At 39.3% G+C, this 24782-nt stretch overlaps 1 protein-coding gene across 1 annotated transcript in view; it reads left to right on the top strand.

Annotated features, from left to right (window-relative positions):
* CEP85L (centrosomal protein 85kDa-like) overlaps nucleotides 1-20771 on the top strand; it is a 27550-nt gene extending 6779 nt beyond the window's left edge. Inside the window, exons 2-10 of the mRNA XM_010013209.1 lie at nucleotides 5967-6084; nucleotides 8178-8354; nucleotides 10525-10677; nucleotides 10939-11093; nucleotides 12676-12793; nucleotides 13106-13156; nucleotides 18502-18609; nucleotides 18983-19196; nucleotides 20557-20771. Of these exons, the coding sequence (XP_010011511.1) occupies nucleotides 5967-6084; nucleotides 8178-8354; nucleotides 10525-10677; nucleotides 10939-11093; nucleotides 12676-12793; nucleotides 13106-13156; nucleotides 18502-18609; nucleotides 18983-19196; nucleotides 20557-20720 (1258 nt within the window). The 3' untranslated portion in view covers nucleotides 20721-20771. The remainder of the gene's footprint in view (nucleotides 1-5966; nucleotides 6085-8177; nucleotides 8355-10524; nucleotides 10678-10938; nucleotides 11094-12675; nucleotides 12794-13105; nucleotides 13157-18501; nucleotides 18610-18982; nucleotides 19197-20556) is intronic.
* Nucleotides 20772-24782: the final 4011 nt, after the last annotated feature.

Here is a 24782-nt window from a genome sequence, read left to right as displayed (position 1 = left end):
CTTGCCGTATCTAATCTAAATCTACCCTCTTTCAGTTAAAGCCATTCCCCATTGTCCTATTGCTACATTCCTTTGTAAAAAGTCCCTCTCCAGATCTCCTGTAAGCCCTGTTTAGGTACTGGAAGACTGTTATAAAGTCTCCCCTGAGTCTTCTCATCTCCAGACTGAAAAATCCCAACTATCTCAGCCTGTCTTCATAGGAAAGGTGCTCCGGCCCTCTGAGCATCTTTGTAGCCCCCCTCTGGACTCACTCTAACACGTCCACATATTACCACAAGCCTGACCCTGGTTTTTACCCTGCAGTTCCTTCAACCCCAGTAACTTCTCACTCTACTCCCTCCCTTCCAGCCTCACAAAGGCCAGGGCTTGCCAGGGAGGATGAAGGGGTGAGCAAGGACCGTGATCCAGTGAGGTGCTGAGAGCTCATGTCCAGGACACAGGAGGGATGCCAACAGCCTTTCTGCAAACAGGCAGGCAGCACACTGTTAGTGCATTTTCTTCTTGTCATCTGCATATACCAACTGAAAGGGAGCTGCTTATTTACAGACCTGGCTTTAGGCAAGCTAGAAACAGTTATTTGGTGTTAGGGCACAACTAATGCTCATTACAAGAAAATAGGATAGTTGGGCTTTTTTGCAGGTTGCAGAGGCTTAGAAAGTGGTATTTTCCTTAGATGCGTATTTGGTTGAAAGCATTCTGGGATTCACCTTTGTTTTTTTCCCTTAGCATCAGAAAGATAGAAGTTTGATCTGGATTTAGTGAACCACCCTTTCCATACACTTGATGCTAAGAATTTACTTTCTCCCCAAACACAGTGGCATTTAGGATCGGGGGCTTTTGCTTTCGTCAACAGCAAAGGACATTGGCAGAGACCTGTCAGAACTGCGCTGGCCTATGTCACTTCATTGCTTTCAGTCCTTTGAGTGTGGGCTTTTAGCTTCCTGATGATTGACATGCTTCGTTTTGGTTTAAATTGTTGGGCTCAGCACTGAAATTACTGTGTGGGAATGGAAGTATCTGTGGCAGGCAGGAAGACAGATAAGGGGAACTACTCTCCTTAAATACCATAAAAATAATTACTCAGATTCAACATCTTAGTCAGGTAGCCTAGTCTCTAGTGCCAGTGGTTCCTGTAGGGATAATAGTTGGTAATTCGGGAAAAGGCAAGAGAATGGTACAATCTGCCATGACAGGTTTTTAACTGTTACTTCCTTACAAAGTGTCATTGATCTGCAGTAGTGAAACACAACTGAGCCTTGAAATTTTGTTTGCAAAAATAATGAATGTTCGAGGAAATAGAAGAAAAGGGAACAAAAGATGTGTGTGTTCTACAACAACTGGAAGTAAGCCAAAGTCATTACTTTGTGAAAATAGTAGGGTTTGCTGTAAATAACTTAGCTAGAATGTAAATAACTAACTTGAGAATTGGGACAAAAGAGCTGGTTATAGGGGACCATAGAGCAAGTAGCCACCACTTAAGTCATGTATGTTGGATAACCTGTCACTTCAGCTGAGTTCCCTCAGAAAGAATGTACCTGGGAGCAGCACAGGGAGGATTTGATCTCAGGGTATTTATAAACTGTGGCTATAGAAGTTCAAAAAATGGGGTGAAAAGGCATAGTCCAGGGCATCAGTGAAATAATAATAGTAGTAGTAGTAATAATAATAATAATAGGAGCAGGTTGGTTTTGAGGGGGAAAAAAAGCCTTAAAATTGTTGCATCTGAGGAAAAATAAAAGACAATGTCTTCAATGCAGAACTCTTCTGCAGTTGAGTGCAATAGTCTTCTGTGTACCAGACAATCTACCAGTTCAAAAGGAGTTTCAATTCTCCCTGTGTCTGTCTGCTTTTGCACCGCTATCTCCCATTCCTGGAGACAATATTACCATCTGAGGGACAGCTGGAAAGATTGTGCCAGAAGTGTTTGTGAAAACGGTGTTATTGTTAGAGTCATTTTTGTATATATCAATTGGAAAGAAGAGTTAAAGTTTATACACTTTTAATGACAGGTTCTTCTGAAACATCAGTTTAAATAAGGAAGATCTCTCCCAAAAGGATGTTTTTCATTCCTGCCTTTTGTGAATCTTTTTTTAACAAAGTTTTCTCCACCCATTATGTCCCTTTGAGTGGCTGATGACCTTAGAGCAGGGTATTGCCTTCTTTTTTCCTTAAGTCTGAGGGGAAGGGGTAGGGTTGTGTCAAGGCAGACACTTGAAGTGAGTGTATCTCTTTGAACAAAGGTGCTGAATGAAACCATGTGAGAAGTGCCGTGACATTCACGTAATATGCCAATAACTCTTACTTTGTCATCAACATAGAACAGTCACACTCATTCATGGGAAAAAAAAAATAGGGAATTTGTGGAGGAGAGCAGTTTCCATGGTACCTAGGCACAGTAATTTCACTGAACCTGCTTGTGTGAGCTACGGTTTCTGTAAATGTAAATCTTAAGGTTGGGCTTCCATCAGATTCTCCTGTATCTTGAGCTCAGGCCACAGCCTGTGCCCGCTTGTATGTGGATGGCTTCTGGAATCACAAATGGTTGAGGAACTCAGTGTCTCGAGACTTCAGTCCTGTGTAAGATTGGGTGATTGGAAATTCCTGTGTTGAGTTACAGGAAAAAGAGTACGTGCAGTGTAAGTGCAGCTGCATAACTGCAGTGTCAGGGGGAGGGTAGAGAGGAAAGGGGGGAGTTAATCTTGTTTTTTTTAAATCCTCTTAAACCCCTGGGGAGGTTTGGTGGTGCTAACAGGAGAGACATGGAAGCATGGAGGAGACTTTGCCAACATTGGTCACAACAGTTAGAGAATTTCAGTTTGCTCTGCTCTGGCCCTCTGTGAACAGAGGGGATGCATATGAGGTTAGAAACACTGCATGTAGAAACATACAAAGTGAGAGTATCATTCTCATGAGTGTATACCTGTCTAGAAGGTAAAATACCTCAGTTTCAGGATTATTTATATCTGGTTTTGGCCTGCTCAGGGGGGCAGTTGCCATGTATCTGAGGAGAATCTTGAAAGCACCTAAATGCTGAAGGTTCCTCGGTGTGTGGGGATTTTTTGAAAGTGCTGGGATGATTGATTGGTACTAGGGAGGCTTCTGGGGACAGTCTTCCTGCTGTAATATGTGAGCTGTGTTTGTGAGAGCCATTTGAACTTTCCACATTCCCTTTAAATAAAGCTCACAGCATGTGGTTATGCAGCGGATTAATAGTAACAGCAGTGGGCTAACAGAGGATTAAAACTGTCTTAGCATACAAGAACATCAGTGATAAAATGCATCTGGTATGAAGTCTCCAAAGACTTATGGGTTGTATGTAAACAGTAAATATGTTTCTATGGTGTTTATCTTCTCTTCTGGTTGTGACTGCTGGGCTGTTTTCAGAATTTTTGTTCCTGGGTGCCATGAGGTTAATGATATTTTCAGAGAGGCAGTTATGTGAAGGATCTACACAGCCTTTTGTGTGGGATCTACACAGCCTTAAAACATTTCTATGGTGTGTTTTGTTGGCAAGGTTTTATAACAGTGGAGAGTTTCACGCTTTGCAGAGTGAAAAGAAGCAAGCTGGTTACACTCAGTGCTAGCACAGCTCTGTTTCATCACGGATTAACGTGTCTCACCTTTTTTCCTGCAGGGATTTGGTAGGGTAGGAAAAGGATTATGAAAGGAAATATGGTAATGTAGTTCAAACTACACTGGAAGTTCAGAAATACTCCGAAGCATTTACTCCAGGCTGCAGGGTTTAGTTCAAGCTATTGAAATCCTGCCTGTGAAGGAAGGCACTGCTAAGTTACAATCAGCCACAAACAGAAAATCACTTAGTGCCTTCAAGGGGTAAGTGACAGATGGATAAGTAATTTTAAAACACATGGGGCAAGGGTATTTTAATAGATCTATCTAGTAAGTAATAAGGTGATAAAGAATTAAAAATTACTTCTGTTCACAGGTTAAGGCAACTTATACTAAACAATTTTGATATCTGTGGCCAAGCATGCACAGGTCATCGAGGCTTTATATTTTCTCATACAATTATAGAAACTCTTGGGCTCATATAAGGTCTGTTACAAGTTAAGACCATATTCTTTTACCTAATCTTCAAATCTGTTTCTTCCAAAATAAGTTTGAAGCTTTTTGTTTGTAGTGCCATCACAGGGACACCAGCCAAAACTGTACAGTCTTCCAGTGTTCGATATTCCTTTTACATTTGTATAAGCTTGTTCCATCTAGATAGTGGAACAGAAGAGGGAAACCTCAAAATCACCTGTGGTGATACAGAGTATTTTAAGACTTGCTATGGAATCACATAAATACATCCAGTTGCTCTGTTGTTATGAATTGCATTGAATAAATTGTTCTAAGGGACTACCAACTTGTGACTTGTTTACGCTTGTTTCTCATTTATTGCTATTCTTTATAGATACAAAAATAGAGAAACATAAAAAGGATGTTCTATGGACGTGCATCATGTCTTCTGTAATGTATATAACTTAAAAGTTTTAACTTATAATGTAGTTCACTACTTTTTAAATATTAAATTCCTCTTGTGAACCAAATAATTGGGATACAGTTGGGTGATGACGAGGAGAATGTATGTAGCTAAAATACTGCCTTTAATTGAGTTTTCACATCTTATTTTTCTTCTCAAAATTTGCAGTTGGTGTCTTTTCAACTAATACATCTTTTGTGTTAGTTTATAGATTGTATAATATGTATTTTGTATACTCATGGTAATATTTCCAAGATGTTTTTCCTCATCATGGTCCTCCCTAAATTTAAAAAAAAGGCAAACCGACTTGGTCTTTTTCTGTACTTCTGGAGGATTTTGTTTTCCAGTGTGTGCACAGGCAGTTCTTCTCCCTTGAAATTAATCTGTATTTGCTGTTTATCTCCTCATAAGATTGGGTTTTGTCATCTTGGTTCAGCATCATTATTTCCAGAAAAGCCGATCATGCTGCATGCTTAGAGATGATGCTTTGAGAAACAGTTTGCATGCTTGCAGTATGAAACAAGTAGGAAAAAGGGAAACTAAATGAGTGTACTGAATTGAGTTTAAGTTTATTAAGAAGGTTGCTATGTGTGTTTCTGTTGGGTGCCGACAGCTCCAGTCTGGAGTCAGTTACTGAGGTGCCCATAGCTCCACAGAGAGTACAGCACATCTCATAGGGCTCTAATTTGGGCGGGGGCTGAGACCTGGCTTGTATTTGCCCTGCAGTCATGCCAGTTCAAATGCAGTCATGATTTAAATAGTGATATAATTTGTGATATAATTAAATAGTGATATAATAGTGATACTGTTTCTGCTGTACACTGGCCAAGTGATTCCTGTAAGAGGTTAATTCTGGTTTAGTATGCAGTGTGGTATTTTACCATAGCGATAAGGTACATCTTATGTAAAGTAGTTGTTTGAGAAAGTCCTAAGCAAAGGAAAAAGAAAGACTTTGCTGGAAAGATGTGTTGATTATCTTATATAATGACTTTTTCTTCCCCTTGATTTGTAAATCTTTTTAACTTGTGTCAAAAGTCAGCTCTGGCAGAGGGGGGCTGAGCAGAAATCCAAGTAAAATGAAGGTGTGAGGGTTTTTGTTTTCATTCTGCATTCTCTATACTTTTTTGTGCTTACGCTTCTGGCCCTATGAGCAAATGACAACTAAAGCCTCCAACAAAATTGGTAAAGTTTTCAAATCTACAAGATTTGCTTATTATTGCCGATTGAGTACAGATCCTCTGGGGTATGCTTAAGTGAAAGTTACATGACAACTGTCATTTTATAGGTTATATCCTGATGTTCTAGTGGTAAACTAGACTACTTGCAGTCTGGCTGTGATCAGAAAATGCCCACAGCTAATGTAGACCCAGGATACTCAAATAGCATTGTTACAGTATTCTTCAGTGTAAGTCTTAAGATCTATGTCTTTTTAATCTCTGTTCCATTCCTTTTCTTTTCAAACAAAATCTGTGTATTACAGGCAAAAGCAGCAAATTAACAATTTGCATCAGAAGATAAGGGAGAATGAATTACGAGCTCAACATGCAAGACTGAGCCATCTTGTCAACTGCGAAGAGCCTTACATGACTAATTTGCAGGTAGAATGGATATTTTTCTTTCAGCAAAGCTTTCCATTGCCCGGTAACTGACACCCAAAATCACATTCACAACTTACTGCAGGCCAAAATGTGGAGTTTTTTTGATTAATGATGGTTGTATAGTTGTACAGCCATAAACTGTATGGTGGAGAATACTCCTCTGAGTGTTGTAATCTACCTTACATTCGCAGAAACCTAAGTTATGTTAACATTTTGTACATACTTGTTTTAAAATCTGATGAAAATGGGGTAAGAAGGAGGGATTGTGACACTGTACGAATAAGGGTTTAACAGAGTGCATGTAGCACAGTTATACAGGGAAATATTAGGAGATAAAGTAGTTTAATAGGAGAATTATCTAAAAACAATTGATGAAAGGTTTTCTGGAGAGGAGAAGAAGGTACTATCCAAAGGAGTGCTTCCGCTGTGTTGATAGGCTAGGCGGAAGAGATGTGAGAAGGCAAACAGACTGGTGGAATAACTGCACAAGACACCTAAAAAGGATACGGATTAGTACTTCTAGGGAACACTTACTCTGTGAAGGGGTATGTGTGGTGGTATTTTAGGCATAACTGTCTTTTTTTTTATCTAACTAGCACAAATAACAGAAAGTGTAAAGCATTTTTCATGGTTAACATAGGCTAACCATGAAACAGTTTTGAGGACTGTGGCTGCTACCCTGTTTTAGTACACACATTCCATCTCCAGACCTTGGCATATCCAGAAGGCAGTGCAAAAAGAGAATGTTAGAGGCAGATATGCAGAGAAAAAAAGGTTTTGTCCCCCTTTTATTACCATATCTTTTTCTGTCAAAAACACTGCACCAGGATCTCAGGCAGCATACTTCAGCATGGCATTAGTTATGTCCTTGGAGTAACACAGCTGTGCATCAGATGAGAATCTGGATTGTGTGAGACAGGAGAGAAATTCCCCTGAAGCCTCGGTGTGAAGTTAGGTACTCGGAAACTTTTTCAGTTATCTAGGAAAGGACAGGCTTCAGTTACCTAGGAATGGATAGGTTTTTGTGCTTTCAGAATTTCTTCTTTATAAAATGCTTCAAAATTCTGTCAAGATAAATGCTTATGAAAAGGGGAAAAAATTACTGCAGAAATTGAAATTTTAGTGTACATATCTTAGTATACCATAGTAGACTTCAAGTAAAGCAGGAGATACATTCATCTTTCATAATTCAAAGAGTTCAAAAGTTTATAATGTATTAGGATTTCTGTTTCATTTGTGTGTCTTCTGTAAGATTAGTTTACAAAGGCAAATCTCCTTTAATGGAGTTTTTAATCTCTTTTAATGCTTTGCTGAAGGAATTTTACTAGTTAAAAATACTGTCTGTATAACTTCTTTAGAGATACTGATGTATGTTACTGAAAGAATCAGAATCTTGAGACTGAAAGCCTAATGGGATGCATCTCCTTTTTTATCCCATGTGCATCTGATTTCCATTTTGTCTGTGTCTGTCTGTGGGCAGTGCAGGTGGAAGAATAATTTTGAACTGCATGAAATGGAAAGGGAGGAGGAGTTTGGTATACAGGGCAGAAGGTAGGAGGCCTGCCTTCTGGTTGTAGCTGTAGCCTCAGGTTTGTCCCTGCACTATTCTGCACCTTAGATGTGATAGCTCTAGGGTTTGACTAGTATTAATGTTCTGCTTTTGAAGGATCTTGAGATTGGAGCATCTTTTACTTTAATATATTCGTAGCCATGTTATAGAGTGTTTTTCTTCCTAGGGGATGAGATGATAATGCAATGGCAGTGATTTGTTTTGAAAACACGTTTTGTTTGGATTTTCAGGGGGTTCATTTGGAAAAAGTCACATCTCTTCCATAAATCTGAGGGGGAAGTGGCTCTACAATGTTCATGTGCATGTGCTGGGAATATAAATGTGTCCAGATTTTTTTTTTCCTTAATTTTTCCTCCAAATTCCTGAAATACACGCTGTTACCACATGCTTCTATGTTTGAAAATCAAACCCCACCCTTCCTGGCAGTGGGAAAAAAATGCAGGACTGTGTTCTGCTGTGCTGCTCAATTATACGGTGGTATGTGTGTGTTCATTTGTATGATTATTTTCTTTCTTTTCATAAGCAACCACAGTATGAGAGCACACCACTGCAGCCTCACGTTTCAGAAAGATCAGCATCCTACCTTGAGGAGCTTGAGCGAAAGTTTGCAGCATCTGGGAATACAGAATTACAACTCAGTGAATTTATAAAACTAATTTCAAACAAATCCAGTGAGGACAAAAAGAAGATGGAGGAGAAAGTAAGTGTCTTTCATGTTCCAAATTTCTTTTTTGTTAGAGCACTGTTAAAGAAACATGTGTTTTGTTTTGCTAGAAAGCATCTTAGTATGTGTGTTGCTGAGCTATTTTCAAACGGTAGATAAACTATCAGTGATCAAAAAAATTGATAGATGGTGATTGCAGGTGTTGCAATGGATAAATCTGAGCTTGTAGTGAATGCATCCTAAAAAGCGATACATAGCAATCATGACGACTGTTTTAAACAAGTATCAGTTAAACTTACCTTGAAGAAAAGCTGCTCAGTTCTAAGAATTCATGTAGCTTGAAGTGTAATTACAGTAAATAAAGTCTTGTTTAAAAACATAGAAAGTGTGAAAATGAAATCCCTATTTTTAACATGTTTTCTAGATGTGGCCCTCATGATTTGAGATGCACTTACTAGCCTGTATGTGCCTACTCAGTGGGAGTGATTCTCTTGTAGCTTTGCTAGGATGCACAGACTAGACTTTAGTCTCGTAGAAGGAAGGGGCTTAAATAGCTGTGTTCCTGGAACAATCTTGACAAGGGTTTTTTTTTTGGAGGCTGAAGCAATATCCAGTGGAAGTTTTGAATGTCTTGACAACCTCCCTTTATTGCAAGCAAGGATGTGCTATTGACCAAGTGGTTCCATTTAGTGGTTTAGGGATACATTGTCACTCTTACTTTCTCTTCTTTCATCACTGGGCCTTACTGCTGGGCTTGTATTTATATTAATGTAGGTGCCAGAGGTAGGAGCAATGAAGTGGCATCTAACACACAGCAGTGTGTATGTGGAGGAGGAAGGTAGAACAAACAACAAAATCCAAAGCTTGTTTTCCCCTCAGCAGAGTCAGCAAGAGTGAAAAACAAGTTAAAAAACAAACAAACAAACAAACAACACATTTTTTTCATCTCAGGTCGCAGAAGGTGTAAAGAGTTCTAGAGGTGACACTGGGGATTTAGAGAGGGTGGGAGGAATCCAAAGCAAACGCAGTAGCTATTAGAAGGAAAGAGGTTGCAGGTGAGGGAATTCCCTATGCTGTATATGCAGGACAAGAAGATTTTGAAACCATGTAATCTTTGTCACACAAGTACTGGAGTATTCTGACTGGTCAGCTTGTCATCCTTAGTGGTATGTGAGAAACAGAAGGAAGGGATTCACTTAGCTAACTGTCGGAGTCCTGGCAATTCCTACCACACAACATTGGCTTACATGTGCATATTTATATCACTGCCTTAAGTTCAGTTTTGAGATCTTGATAAAATAAAAGATATAAAGATTCCCAGCCTTTTGGCAGTCCTAAGTTTTGTGCCCTATTTAGAAGGCTATCTCTGGAAAAAATTTCCAGATATTATTGACTTAAACTTTTCATTAGGCTCTGTTAGTGAGCTCTGACATTGACAGTGTCATCCATTTGTTTCTCAGTAAGATAGATGTCTGAAGCACTGAAATAAAAGTGACATTTAGCATTTACTCCAGTGAAAAGTATTTGTTATCTGTGAATTACTACACCTTAGCCAAACAATAAAGATACTGTTTCTCATTAAATTTCATTATGACTGGAAAATACTCTTTTCTTGCCTGCCTTCCCACTTTTTTGACTTGTGTAATAAAGCAAAGTAAGTACCAGGAATGCAGGCAAAGATAACACAACATAAAAAATCTTTTGCAGGCTGGTGGACAGTTAAGATTTATGTAGAAAAGGTGTTAAAAAAGCCACTGTTCTGATGTCTTCTGATGTAATTGTCAGACTGCATCGAAGTCAGGTTTTTGGCTCCAGTTCTTGTTGGGTGAAGTTCTTGGTCCCTGTGTTTTAAGTTGTTTTTCTAGGCTAGAGGAAGAGGATGGACTAATATTTCCTGACCATTTGTTACATATGAACATCTCCATTGGTGAAAATATTAAGAGTATTTTAATTATTGAATTGTGTTTTCAGTTCACAAGGCAGGTAGAGTGTTCTGGAGAGAGGTGAGGCAACCATGGTTTGAGGTTATGTGTGCATCTGTGACTTGGAGCTGCTGCGGCTAATCATTGTTTGGTTTTGTTTTCTGTAGTAACCAACCCTTTCACGCAGCCGAGAGTACAGTTCTTGAAGAATGACCAGCCTCTGCTTCCAAAGCAGGTTTATTTTTCACTGCAATCATAAAACATGTACTCTTCCTTTCTTTTAGCTTAAAACTAGAGACCGATACATTAATAGCCTGAAAAAAAAATGCCAGAAGGAGTCTGAGCAAAACAAAGAAAAACAGAGACGAATTGAAACCTTAGAAAAATACCTGGCGGACCTACCAACTCTGGATGATATAGAAGGGCAGAGTAAACAGGTAAAGAGAGTTTGGTTTACATTTTAAAAATACAAGTAAGCTGCCTAATATCTGTTGTCAAATATTTACTTTTTTAACATATTTTTCCCTCTGTTTAGGAAGAGAGGTATTTCAGTGGTTTAGAAAGTGCTTGTAGCTATTAGGGTTTCTCATACTTGGAAATGGGCCTGAGATTATACAGAAGGTAACTGTGAGGCTGTGGCCTGCTGCAAGGCGTTCTGCTAATGTGGCATTGTGTCTGACTAATGTAACCTGTGTTAGCTGCAAATTCTAGAAGAGAAGAACAAGCAACTTCAAGAAACAGTGACTGAGCTAGAAAAGAAGCTTGGAGAGGCCCGATCACAGTGCAGAGAGAGGGAATTGCAACTGGTGTGTCAGAAGAAAAAAGAAAAAGAGCTGGTCACAACAGTACAGAGGTATGAACAGCTGCTTGGGCTGTGCCTGGAAACAAGTGTACTTTCCCACCTGATGTCCAGATCTAATGTTAATTGCACTCTTAATTTGTTACAATGCTAGTGATTTTTCATGACATAAATTGCTATGCAGAATGACAGTGTAACGCGATAGAAAATACAAGAAGATTTTTGTTTGTGTCAAGTCCAAGTAATACCACAGAGAAGAGTCTGCCTAAGACCTCTTCACTACCTTTCTTTAAAGATGTGGGACACCACTGCAGTAGCATCCCTGCTGTCGGATAGAGGATAGAATGAACATGTGCAGCAAAGGGGCATTGTATAGGAGCTGTCAGCACTCCTATTTGATAACTAATCCTGTCACGAGCTGTGGAAGAGCTCCCTGGAAATAGCTGACAGGTGTGTCAGGGAAGGGTCAAAGATTTAAATAAATTGCAGCTGTTTCTTACCTTTTCGCTGAGGATGATGGGGGTGTTTACAGGGAGATTCAGCTGTAGCTAATCTGCTGCCATTGAACTTGCATAACTGAAAAAAGAAATGGGACAGATACCCATGAGAAGATTCGATATGAGACATGGAGACATTTTAGATCAGGGGAGCTACTTAAACACTTACTTTTTTAAAGGGTGAAGGAGTGAGTCACTTTTAGTGATTTATGTGGATGTTACTACAGTTCACCATCCCTCCATTGGTTAAAGGTGCATGCCACAGGAGTCTGAAAGTGTTTCCATGACGAAAGGCAAGCTGGTTGGGACACCTTGCCAGCCAAACAGTTGACACGTTGTTTCCCTCTTACCAATGAAAGGCCTTTTTTCTTCATGCCTTCATAATCTAGAGGGGGATCATTTTGTCTTTTCTGAAAGCCAACAAATAGTTGAAGTGGCCTCTGGTTTCTAAATTAGACAGCAAGATAAACACTAATAAAATGTATTTCCTTTCTGAGACAAGCTGAGCAGGCAAAGGCTGTAGCTACACCTAGGAGTTTGAGTTAAACTACAGAGGGTCTGAAGATCATACCCTTGTGTGGGAGCAGACAGCAAGAGTGGCTTTATGCTCCCCCTTAGAAGTCACTGGGGGCTTGAAGCATAGGCCACCAGTAGTCAGTGCAACCTCTCATTCTGGACTCCACTTTGAGTTGTGTCTGCCCCGTTAAGAGAGTCTGATTTTAAAGCACCTGTAAGTTTGGGAGGTTTGAAGACTCCTCTGATCTATGGTGGTGCTGTCTGCCTCCCAAAGTAGCATGGAGCAGCTGTGAAAACCACCAAGTTTCTTTGCTCCTGTCTGCCTTCTCTCCCTCTGCTGAACTGCTGGAGCTGTGCCTTTTGGGAGATGTAGCACAGAATCTGGCCCATAAAACCATTCCTGCATGAATCTATTCCTGACAGTGCCATAGACGCTTCAGTAGTTGAGGATTTTTCAATCATTCATCCACTGTTGGTTTGCTCTTCTGTAAGTGTGGATTCTGCTAGGTGCAGTTTAACAGTTCTGTTTGGAAGATGGTGCAACTTTCTAATTTTTCACTAGAGCACACAGCTGTCCTCGTTTCTGTCAGCACACTTAATTTTTCTTTCATGTTGAATGACAGCTTACAACAGAAAGTAGAAAAATGCCTGGAAGATGGTATTCGCCTTCCCATGTTGGACACAAAACAGCTTCAGAGTGAAAATGAATGTCTCAAAGAAAAGAATGAGAAAGCTAGTAAGGTTAGTCTGCAAATGATCTGTTGGTGGCATCTTTAACTTTGAGTTCTGCATTTCTTTATATTTTTTATTTTTACTTTAGAAATAAATATCTCACTAAAGAATTACACATCTGTTGCTAATTCGAATTTCTTTTCAATATCTATTTCTGTTCAGTACGTTTATTTTGCATGAATTTCCTGTTCTGTCAGTGTTAAATATTCCATTAAAATCTAAGGCTACACACCTGTAAGATGCTATAAACACACACACACACACAAAAAAAAGAATTTGAAGAGATGCCAGCCTTTTACATTGCTCACTTTTATATTCTAGGTCATAGACAATCAACAAAATCAGATAGCTGGACTGATTTTAGACATGCAGGTAAGGAACAGCGTATATTCTGTCGTTTACTCTTGTACATTTTCAGTTCATAAAGATAACATTACTGAAGTGTGAATTTCATCCATTTATCTTCCCAAATAGGAGGCAAAGGTAGAAATTCCAAGAACTTAATCTTATGGCCTGTAATTGACTTGTGTTTTCTTGCAGGCTCATAATGTGGTAGTCATTGATGTTTGTATGGTTTAGCACTTCACTAGTACTCACGATAAAGGGAAAAACTGTTACTATGTAGTATCCTTATTCTGCTGGTCTAGTGGATGCTGTATCAGAACTGCCTATTTCAAGTGTGAGGACTGTCTCTGTAAATAACAATGAAGCTTTTTATCCTGCTTTGGGGTTCACATGATCATCCAAAGTAAAAAAGGTGATATTGATTAGGAGGTTCACTGATGAGACCCTTAGTAGAGACTAAGGTACCTTTCTAAACTGTACCACTTCGCATTACATATCATTTAAGAAGGTCCCTGTTCAGCTGGTTTCTGACACATCACTCACTCAGATACCTTAACTTTCTTGGCGGATCTTGGGCACCTAGGTTGGAGCCAAGAATTTTTTGAAACAGCAGAGGTTGTCAGCTAGGAGTCAGCTGCAGCTCTGTGGATCAGATTAACACATCGGGCTCCTGAGACTTCAAAGTTACTTAGTGACCAGTGTTTGTTGTGGGGAAAAAGAAACATTATACAGGTTATAGGGAAGATGGTATGACTTGGTTTAGAAAAAGCTGAGCATTTAAAAACCAAACATCTGTTTTCAGCAAATATTGAAGCTGAATTCAGTAAATTCTAGTTTCTGTATACTTCTTCTAGATTGGCATTTGTCTCCACACTTTTTGCTTCTGTGCCCTCCAGAGAGACTGAAGTTACAGGGTTGTCCCTTGAGAATGAAGAACGTGCTTCTGCTTTGGCTCTGTGTAGGTTAGTTTTGGAAGAACAATAAAATGGAAGTAAACAATCAGCTGAATGCCTGCTCTTTCCAAAGTGGAAAGGAGCATTCTCTGGAGCTAGAATCCAAATAATGAAGAGACCCAAAACTGCTTGCATAACTCGCTAAGTGAATGTGCTTTCTTGTTTGCACACTGAAGCCAAGTTTGCTTATTTGTAGCTGTTGAAAGTAAGTTGTCTTCCACAGTTAAATTGCTTCCATTCTCTACCATTCAGGTAAATAGCAGGTCTGATTCCTGTTGCCAATCTTATCTTTGTTTGATGAAATTAGTGTATTAAATACATTTGTAGAGAAGTAGTAGGGGAATTTAAGTTGCAGCATAACATACATCAGTTAACTGAAAAGCAAAATCAATCATTTAAGCTTCTCTAGGTTTGAAGAAGACAATTTATCAAACCGATGTTTTCATGGAGAAGCCTGTTACATGCAAAAATTAAGATTATTGATGTATATACAATGTGTATATGTTGTGCTTATAAGAAATATGCACAACTTGCCTAAGTGTATTATCACCAATCTAAATTTTTTCATATTTCCTAACCTTTCGGATCTTTTTCTCACCATCACCTTCATCTTGAGACTAGTGGTCTTTGTGCACATCTCTACAGTTGTCTCTTTTGTGTGCTTAGTCTGAAGTGACTTTGGGGAGCTGAGACTAGGAAATGCTGAGTAGTTGTGACAGTCTGTGGATAGAGTAGTGTTCTTTTCCCCAGGACTTTCTTTTACTTTTCCTCTTCTGAGGTATTTTTTATAATGACAGAAAATAAGATTTGAAAATGATGTTAGTCCTCAAATTACTTGTAGACTACAGCAACTTCTGTGTATCCTTTATCTCCCTGGCCTTACACATTTATTCCTTGTGAAGCATTGGAAATTAGGTCATTAGAAACTGAAATCCCCTATCAGCAGAGAGGTACAATTTATCTTCAGCTCAGATCTCATTTTATTCCCTGTCGTCTTCTGCCACATTATAAACTTATGCTTGAGAATGTCAATTCATTGTTTTTAACTTGCAAGCTGAAAGCAAATTCTGTTTCAGACAGTAGTGTATGAAGCAACACTAGTTTCTATTTGCTCATAATTGTGGCTGCATATATAGGACATCTTCAGAAAAAGAAAAATTACAGTGGTGTTTAAAAAAACCCCTCTATTTACATGATTAATTTGAATATCACAAAACTAATATTTTTTGGTACAAAGTGAAAGACAGTAGAAGTAAGATTATGTGACATCTGTGTTACCCAAAGTACATCTGTTAATCCTGTCAGACACAATAAACCCAAACTGTGCCAGGCTGGGAGTAACATCACCAAACTTTGGAAAGCATATGGAAAAATAAAGGGTGAAGTACAGAGGACTCATAAGCAACTGAGCAACTAGGAAATCATAGCACTGTGGGCTCAGCCAGGCTGGTAAGCACATGTGCTTTCTGAGCCTTAAGAGTAGGGTAGCAGAGAATGATAGATGGTAGGTCTATCTTTTAGAAATAACACTGATTTCCACTTCTAATAGTTACTGTTAAACAGTGCAACTCATGAGCTGAACGTGTGCACATAATTTGGAATACTCGGTTTTGGAGTAGTTTGCACCTCTTGTAAATTTAATGGCAGATGTAGTTCTGAAAATACACTGGAGAGGGTAATATTTCTGAACCTGTCTGCCCCTCCACCTGCCCATCCTCAGGAAGACTGCACAATCAAACCTATAAATGCCTGGTGTTGATATGAACATGAAATGTGGAAGTGCTAGTACTAAGGCATGTATTGTAACTGGGGCTCTGGGTGTCCCTGAATGTGTTCTTCATCAAAGAGTACTAAAATTTGAAGATACTTGGAAGGTGGGAGGGTGTTTTGGGCACCTGTGTTGCCCTGTTCTTCTTCCTAAGCATTCACTGCCACAGACAGAGCTAGAGGGACCTTCAGTCTGGCCCAGTATGGCCATTTTTCTCAGTAGGTAATGTTTTTAAAAAACTGAAGAAGACTGTTCAGCACCACTTGCAGGTTCTGCTCATCTGCAGGGACAACAAAGGAAATGCCTGAAGTAGAGCTACTTCCTGCCCTCTCCCTGCCCAGAGTGTTTCCTTTGACGTGATTCTGGGCCTTCTTTCTTCCTCCACTTCCTCCCCCTGGAGTGTGAAGCTGTGCCTTCTCACACAGCTTATCTTTAGGATGCACATTACTTCAGCTCTTCCTTTTGAGGGGCGTGGTGTGGGTGAACTGAGAAACAGGTCAAATGTGTGGAAATGTTTTTAAAAAACAAGTGGTTGTTTCTGGCTTCTGCCTGCTGATTCTTATTACTTATATGAAAATAAAGAGGGGGGGCTAGTGTATGATTTATTTTAGCACTGTTGTCATACCCATTGGAAAACTGGAAAAGTACTGCTTTTTCTTGCTGCTTGTGCAGTGAAGCAATGAATTCATTGGGAAAATCTGTCAAGGCTGCACACCTCCCATGAGTGGCAAAACTCTGTATTCACCCTGCCTTGCCTCTTGACAGTACTAATAATTCTTAGAGCTGGCAAGTCAATTACATGGCTTCTCATCTACTCTGTAGGCCGCAAACATGGTAAAGAGCAGCTCTGTATGTAGACAATACAGTCCCCAGTACTGGTGCCTGAAAGTTCTATTCTTTATACATCTTAGGAACAACTCCCACAAGAATAAATTCGGTGTATTTTCCAAAGCTAAATAGTTTTCCTAAGACCCACAAACCAGCATACCTTGACAAAGTTTGTTGTAGTTCTGTCAAGTGGGGAGCTTGGGGGGCTTTCCATCTTTGATTAAAGTTATAAAGTCATGGTGCAGCAATTTAAACATACTTTTTACTAAAGAGTGACTTTGATCTTTCTATAGCATTTTATTTAAGCTACCAGATAGAATTCCCTGTGGGAGAGCTGTCTGCTTTGGAAGAATTTTTAGGATTATTCCTACACAGATTCAAGGAGGAAAAAAAAACCAAACATTTTTCTGGGACAGTGTCATTCCATAAATTGAGAGCCATAGGTTTATGAAATGCGCCTTTACCTCCCTTCATCGTGGTCTATGGGTTCACGCTATGGAAGGTTACAATCAAAACTGTGCCAAGGTGTGCACTGTTGTTACCAGTGCTTCAGCTGTATTTTGAGTGTGATGGGACTGGATTTGCATCTTATAATTGAGATTAGGCAACAGGTTTTACATATCAATGTGCTGAGCTAGAGATGCAGAGGATGCTTTATATGCACTGTGTTAGCACAGCATTGGATTTGTGAGTAATAACATTAACAACAAAAGAGGATTTTTTTCTTCATGAAAGCTGAAAACATCTCTCTGTTTTAAAGCCTCAGGAGTTTATATAATCACTATTAATTGTTACTAGTATTCAGATAAAATGGTTTGACTATTCCTTTTTCTGAATTTTGCCAGATGACCTTGAAAGACATACCTATTGATCTAAAAGCCACTAGTGAAATAAATATGAGTGCTTTTAACAACAGACACCTGTGGCCGGGCTGAATTCACCCCCCCAAAAAAATCCACTCTGGAAATATCTCATGATTTCTCAGTTTCAGCTCTCTAGGTGAAAACTAGGGAATTGGCAGCAGCTGATTCCATGTTGCAGGGGTTGTTCATTTGTTGCTGCTTGTGACTGATCTGGATGTCAGTCATGGAAAGCTCAAATACTTAAGTACAACAGCATCCTAGAAATTTGCTGTTTAGATTACTTAAATAGTAATTATTGTATCTGTTAAAAATTACACTATAAACTACAAATAAGTTACTTTCTTGCCTACAGTTGTTTTTTCAGCACAGTAGGGTTGTATAGACTGCTCCATTTTATCTTGTATGTGAATGGTTTTAAAGAGGTTCCTGCTGTGTATCAGCTGTCAGAGGCTTTCTTAGCTGTAGAGAAGGTGAGGTGAATCCTGTGTTACAAAAGGTTGGAGGAAGTCCTGCCATAGTCTCAGTTGTAAGGAGAGGCAAAAAAAAAAAATCTCCAGTTACAAATTTGGAATTGCACAACGAAGCTTAGCTGTCATTAATCTGCTGTTTATTTCAAGTGGCATTTTTTTGTTAGAATAAACAATATTGCATGGTTATTTTAGACTTCATGCATTCCATATTAGAGTAAGGTTTTGCACGCATACAGTTTTCTAGTTTCTAAACAGATACTGCTTATTTAAAGGGTTTCACTGATACTTGGAATAGCTGTGTTAGTCTATAGAGATATGTCAGGGTCCATCTGACTGTTACCAGGTGCAATATGATAGAAAATAAAAAATTAATTAATACAAAACAATAAATAAATGAAACTTAGAAATTTACTAAGGATGCATTTTTTTGTCAGTGCTAATATAAAGTATGAAAATTTAAAATCCTTACCTGTGTTTTGATTCATTTTAGTCTATGCAAGAGAAGCTTTTGCAAGAAAAGCTGATTGTTCAGAAGATGACAAATGAGCTTGAAGAAAAAGAAAGGAATATAGAGCAGTTAAATAAAACTCTCTCTGAAGTAAGTAAAAACTCCAGTAACCCAACCCTTGACCACAGCAGCTGGGAAGTACCTTATAGAATGGTTATAAAATCCCATAGTAGGGCTTCATAAGCTTAATTACATACTTAACTGTGCTGCCATGTCTACCATGCAGACAGGTACTTTTGCAGCCTCAAGAAGTGAGAACTTCAAGGGTGAAGGCCACTAAGCAATAGTAACATGAAATAGCTGTGTAAAAGTTGTCCACCTGCCATTCTTTGGAGGCATACAGAAATATTATGGATTACATGCATGGAAATTAAATATTTTTAATTATTTTTTGTGTGGTTTGAAACAGGAAACTTATGCTGCAGACTAACTTTCCCCTTTTTCCCATTTACTTTTCATGAAGAACCAAAGACTGATGGAAGAGAATGCCTGCCTGAAGGAGCAGATACGGCAGATAGAGCAGTCCAGGCAGCCAGTATCTGAGAAGATGCCTATCGCGGACCAGTTGTTCAAGGAAATGTCCAACTGCTTGTTTGACTTGAAAGCACTGTGCAGTATTCTTACCCAGAGAGCACAGGGCAAGGAGCCTAACCTTTCCTTACTGCTGGGAATCAGATGTAAGTGATGTTGTCATTCCAATCCTTAATAGTGTTTTGACACAGAAGAAGGTTCAGCTGAGTAGTGCTTGAACTTGCCAGCTGGACAGGCCAGTGTCCCACTTTGATGCAACTGGAGCAGTTGTGTGTGAACCGTATGCCTGGAGCACTCCGGAAAAGCTGGGCTTATAAGGCATCTGGGCCATTAAATGCATATGACTACAGAGGTCCTTGGCAAGTCAGGAGAGCCGGTAGCTGGCTCTTTATATGGCCCACTCATGGATATGTTCACCCCCCTAGAAAAGAATGGTGTGTAGCAAGGTGTCCGTCCCTCCCTCCCTCCCTCCTGAGGCACTGCAGTCACCCTGAGGGTTAATGGGTGCTTTTCTCTCAAATGTGTTCTGCTCTATAAATTCATTATGAGCGAGGTGAAGCGTAAAGATGCCTGTTGCGGCTCTGTCATGGGTGTGTGTGTGTGTGTTTCAAAGCCCTTGGGGTCAAGTGGTAGGAATATACATCTACTGTTGGAACATGTTCATGTCTAGTTTGGGGTAGGGGTGTCTGTGTGTATTAGATAAGTTTAGTGCCAGGCAACTTCATTTCCAGTACTATTAATGGCACGTCTTGTCTTCAGCACTTACCAAGCTGTTAAACTTAATGAAGGAAATGAGAAGCATGCCCTAAAGCCGGTCAGACAAAGCTTCAGCATAGTGACTTTGTTGGGTCTTTTCTTTTAACAAGCTTAATAGACAATTACATGGTATTAACCGGAACATATCATATTCTGTTGTTTCTGAATGTTAATTAGAATTAATCAGATGGTCCAGTTCAGCAGTGAGTCTATCAGCGAGGTAGAAATGTAAAAGTACAGTGTCCTGTGCAGCAGGAGCTACTACATACCACATAGACTCGCTCATCTGCACTGTAACCCCCTAAAGTACTGGGGAGTGCGGCATATACCCATCTCAAAGTCTATGAAGGCATTGTCAGCCAGCAGGATGAATAGTTTGCAGCGTATCTGTAGTACTGTCATCATCTTACATGGCCTCATTTCCCAAGCCCTCCTATCCCTTTTGTGACTGGCCATAGTAACCTCCAATATCTCTATGAAAGGGCAGTTCTACCCATTTTTTTCACTGCTTTTGAGATGCATCAGACTTCAGAAAAGTGCTGAAAGTCCTTTCAGAGGAGCACTGATGGGCTCCGAATGGACTTTAAGTTCACACAGTACCATGTTTTGTTGGCTTTTCATCATACGAAAGCCCGATTTGTCTTGATGTAATTAAAGTGGCTTGCCCCTTGTTTCAAAGGGGACTGTCTAGTTGAAGCGTTCACAGAGTGCAGTTGCTAGAGCTTTAACCTTGGGTGTTGTTTCTCGTAGCACTGAGCTGTTCAGCTGAAGAGAATGAAAATTACCACAGCACAGAAACCCTTTCAAAGAAGCTCTTGGACGTTTGTCAGTTACGAAAAGATATTGATGAATTAAGGACTATAATGTCGGACCGTTATGCTCAGGATATGGGGGACAATTGCATCACTCAGTGACAACATTTCATCTAGTAGCAAATGACTTATTAAATGCTGCTGTGTCACAGGTCTTTGCATTTCTATTAAGGAGCCATATTGGAAGACTGCAGATAACACCGCATGTGCATCTCTCTGAGGACTCTGCATATTTAATCTCCAGAGCCTGCTGGGGAGGGGAGAGTCATTGTTTGAATAGAGTGGTACAAACTACAAGAAATCTTTTATCCAAACTACTGAATGTAGGAACAAGCTGTGAAGAATGATTCAGTTGGACGTTCTGTTTCCTTCATTAGGGTTCATTTTATTAGTTCACCTAGTTTCTGGAATCAGAGCATCAAAACAGCCCTGCTGCTGCTACTCTTAGTCCTTTCCTTTATCAAAGGTTTGTATGTCATTATCTGTGTTCTGAAATCAGAGCAGAGTATCAAAGGACCTATAGCTGTATGTGGGGAAGCCAGAGTCTTCTGCAGCTGCACTTCACTCTAGGAATTGCAATTGGAACAATACTGGAGCACTGTAAAATGTAGTTGCTCTTCAAGTTGCATAAAAAATTTGATACAGGGAAGATGTTGGTTTTAGTAGTGGTTGTTTAGCTTGGTTGTCCAAAAGCAGAAGAAAACCAACTTTTAATTCCTTTATGCAAATGAAGTCCATAAAATATAGTGCTTTCAACTTGTTTTAACCACTTTCACATTGCTGTAAGAAGTTTCAATAATGCGAAGTCTGTGACAAACCCAGAGAAGCTGGAAGGCATGAAACTGCAGCATAGTACATGGCTGTTGAGGGGGAAAAAACCCCACTGTACTTCAGTGTTTGTACCGTACTTATTTTTCCCTTAGGTCATCTCCATTTTAAAATGTAGGTGGTCTGTGTTCCATCCCTGAAGGCCTCTGAGGTGGCTCTGAACCACCTCAAAACATTTTCTTACCACAGCTACAAAAAGGGTGTTCAGCACTTGGCAAAATTAGGGCTCAGGACAGAATGTTCCCACTTAGCAGTATTAAGTACTCGGTTATCTGAGGACTGCAAAATTTTCCACATTGTTTGGTAATTCTTTATTTCTCCATTTATGTAGGAAGCAATTACATTTAAAAAATTAAGATCATGCTCCGTAGTTTATTCAGTGAGTGTCACTTGGCAGTGCTGTTCCACTCCTCTGAAACAGATGACATTGATGCTTCTGATTTCCTGGAACATTACTGCAAGTTAGCTGCACAGTTATGCATAGTGTAAAACAGTATTTAACTGAAGGAAACAAAAACCTGCAAAGAGCAAAACCACTCTCACATCACACTGTATATGACCATCAGCTACATATGTGGTATTAAAAGAAAGTTTCAAGTGACTAAGGTTCAAGTCAGTCAACTGACCCGTAGTTGGATAACGGCAGAAATCTCTTAGAAAGCTTAGCAATTAGAACCAAGAAAATTCTAGGGCAACATTTTTATGGCAAAAGTGTTAGTATCTTCAGTTTTCTGATTATATTTGTATTAATAGAAAAAAAAATGGCATAGCAGTGTAGATGGGCTACCAGTTTTAACTTGGTGATGTTTTGCTTTCTTTTCATCGTTAAACAGTTACCGTTAATGTTGTTTTTATAATTTAGGGATTTAATTATTTTTTTTTTTTTTTTTAGCTAAGGACTTATTTATTTGACAGTTTTCTCTATCCTGAACCTACACATGGACTAATTTGTGAAAAAACATAGTGTTGTTATTTATATTATTGCTACATGGTATTTTCAGATAGATTAATGTGACTGGTTCAGCTCCTGTGAGCAGTAAAACAGCATCTAGATGAAATCTCAAGTGAAATTGCCTAGTGTCTGTACTTCAAGGTAAAAGAAACCAAGGCCACTTTAGTTTAAATTTCTATGCTCTTTCTGTAGGTTTGAAGGTGTGCTTTTATACTAGTGCAAGACTGAAAACAAGGATCTTTGCACAAATGGGCTTGCACAGTTTCCTGTGTCTCTAACAGTACTGGCTTTTGTGACTAGGGCCTCGGCTCATTCCTTTGATGTAGTTCATTGGTGGTGGTGGCCCTACAGTGAAGTAATAGTCTCCAGTTCATGGTATCTGTCTCATATCAGAATTCAACAATAGCATTTCGAGAATAAACTAGAAGTATTAGGGAGAGTGGCAACACCCAAGTTGCATGTTACTGTTTCCTTTCATGGAAATGTTGTACCTTTAAAAATTAACCAGCAACATATTTTTCTAAATTTGGTGGAAATAACAAGGAGTTTAACAGAGCGATTAGGGAGGAGCAGGAGACTTTTTGAATCCTTTTGAACTATTAAGCTAGTAACTTGGCTGGTATGCTTCTACTGTCCCTCCTGTTACATGGTGATACTGTACTGCAGAGTTGAGGTTAGTAATTTTAGATTTGCAAAGCACTTCAGGAGCGTTTATGCTTTTCAAGTATTAGTTGAAAGTCCCTCAGGAAGGAGGAGCCATTTTAGTTGTAATACTTTGATTGCAGTGCTCTGATCTTGCACTGTAATATTTTTATTATGGACCCTGTAATATTTATGTTGACTTTAAAGCACTTGATTTTAAAGAACCCTGAGTTTATCTGCCTCAGTCAAATTAAAGTAGGGAGATAAATGATGGATGTATGAGCCAAAGATGTAGACTACCAATTGACTGTCTACAGTGATCCACTATTTTCCTTTGGTTTCTTAAAATTTGGCCTGTTGTAGTAGTAGCAATTATGATATCTGCATCAGTTTATGGATGCCTCTAAATGGAATAAGCTTTGTCTAAGATATGCATGATTGTTTAATTGGTTAAAATGTAGTGTGTGTGGTCTCATTCAGCATATTTAATACAGAGTTGATTAACGAACGTTAACATTGGAATTGCTTAGATTTAGTCATGACAACTTTTTGCTGTAGCTATTAGACAATCTCAAGGGCTGAAAACCAACTGCTCATGAATGGATGCTGTACCGTTCTGGCTGTCAGCAAATTTGTACAGTAATGTTCTGTATAGTTTCAGATTGAATTTATACAATCCTTTAGAAGATATTTACAGTAACTACTGTGTTCAAGAATGTATTTTGAAAAAGACTTGGAAAGTAACTGTCTTCGGACAAGCTATAAGTGATGCTATGTATTTACTGTATAGAAGTAATGCAGCTCAGTTGTGTAAACGAGAGTTAGGTTGCTCACCCTGCCCTGCAGCTTTCTAGTGTGATAGTTGTGTGGAATTGTGGAGATTGCTGTAACCATGCACTCGGACTCCAGCATTCGAAACTGCCGGTGGCCATGAAGTCATTTGAAGTTTTGTCCATTTCACTTACTGAGGTTTCCTTCCTTCTTTCCTTTCCTTCCTTGCTGCCCGCCCTTCGTTTCAAATGAAGGGGGGAAGGGTTGACATTTCTTTTGCAGTGTAAGAGCACAAGGAAAGAAAGCAAACCTCTTCTTCCGTGACCTGCCGTACTAGCGTGGGCCGCGATGGCACGCTGCAGTCTCTCTGCATGGGTGTAATTTGCTCCGGTTTTCCTTGTCCTTACCAATGATGTTATGCAGGTCGAGTTGGAACTATAATTGAGCTCTTCTCATTGATGTGAGAAGGTCTGTCATGAGTAGGGAAAACATCATCTGAACTAATCTGCATTCTTAGACTGCAAACAAATCAGTGGTTGTTATCTAAAGAGATGACTTGTTCTGGTAGCTCATTAGCAATATTAATTCCACAGCTGCATACCTTTGTGCCTTTTTTTGCCTGAAGTAAGTGTATATTCTATATTCCCCTTGAACTTTAAAGAGGTTATTAGGATGCTGATGACTGCACCTTGTTTTCTTACCTGACGATATTTTGTTCATAAGCTTTTGTAGTAAGAACTGTTGCATGATGTCTAGAAACAGAAGTACTTCAACTAGGTACTAGGCATACACTTTGAATGTTAGGCTGGTTGTAGTATGCAGCGTGAGCAGGAAACTCCAATCATAATGTGTTCATTTTGTGTATATAAATTGCAGTATATCATTAGTTCAGTGGGGAGGAGCGTCTGGAGCTCTCTTTTAAAAGCACAGCTGACATATGTACTGGATCAGTCCCTGAAGACTGGTAGTTT

Source organism: Nestor notabilis, unplaced genomic scaffold (genome assembly GCF_000696875.1).
Source record: "Nestor notabilis isolate BGI_N333 unplaced genomic scaffold, ASM69687v1 scaffold524, whole genome shotgun sequence".
Taxonomy (NCBI): domain Eukaryota; kingdom Metazoa; phylum Chordata; class Aves; order Psittaciformes; family Psittacidae; genus Nestor; species Nestor notabilis.
Note: the sequence above shows the minus strand (reverse complement) of the source record. Positions and strands in the feature narration are given on the sequence as shown.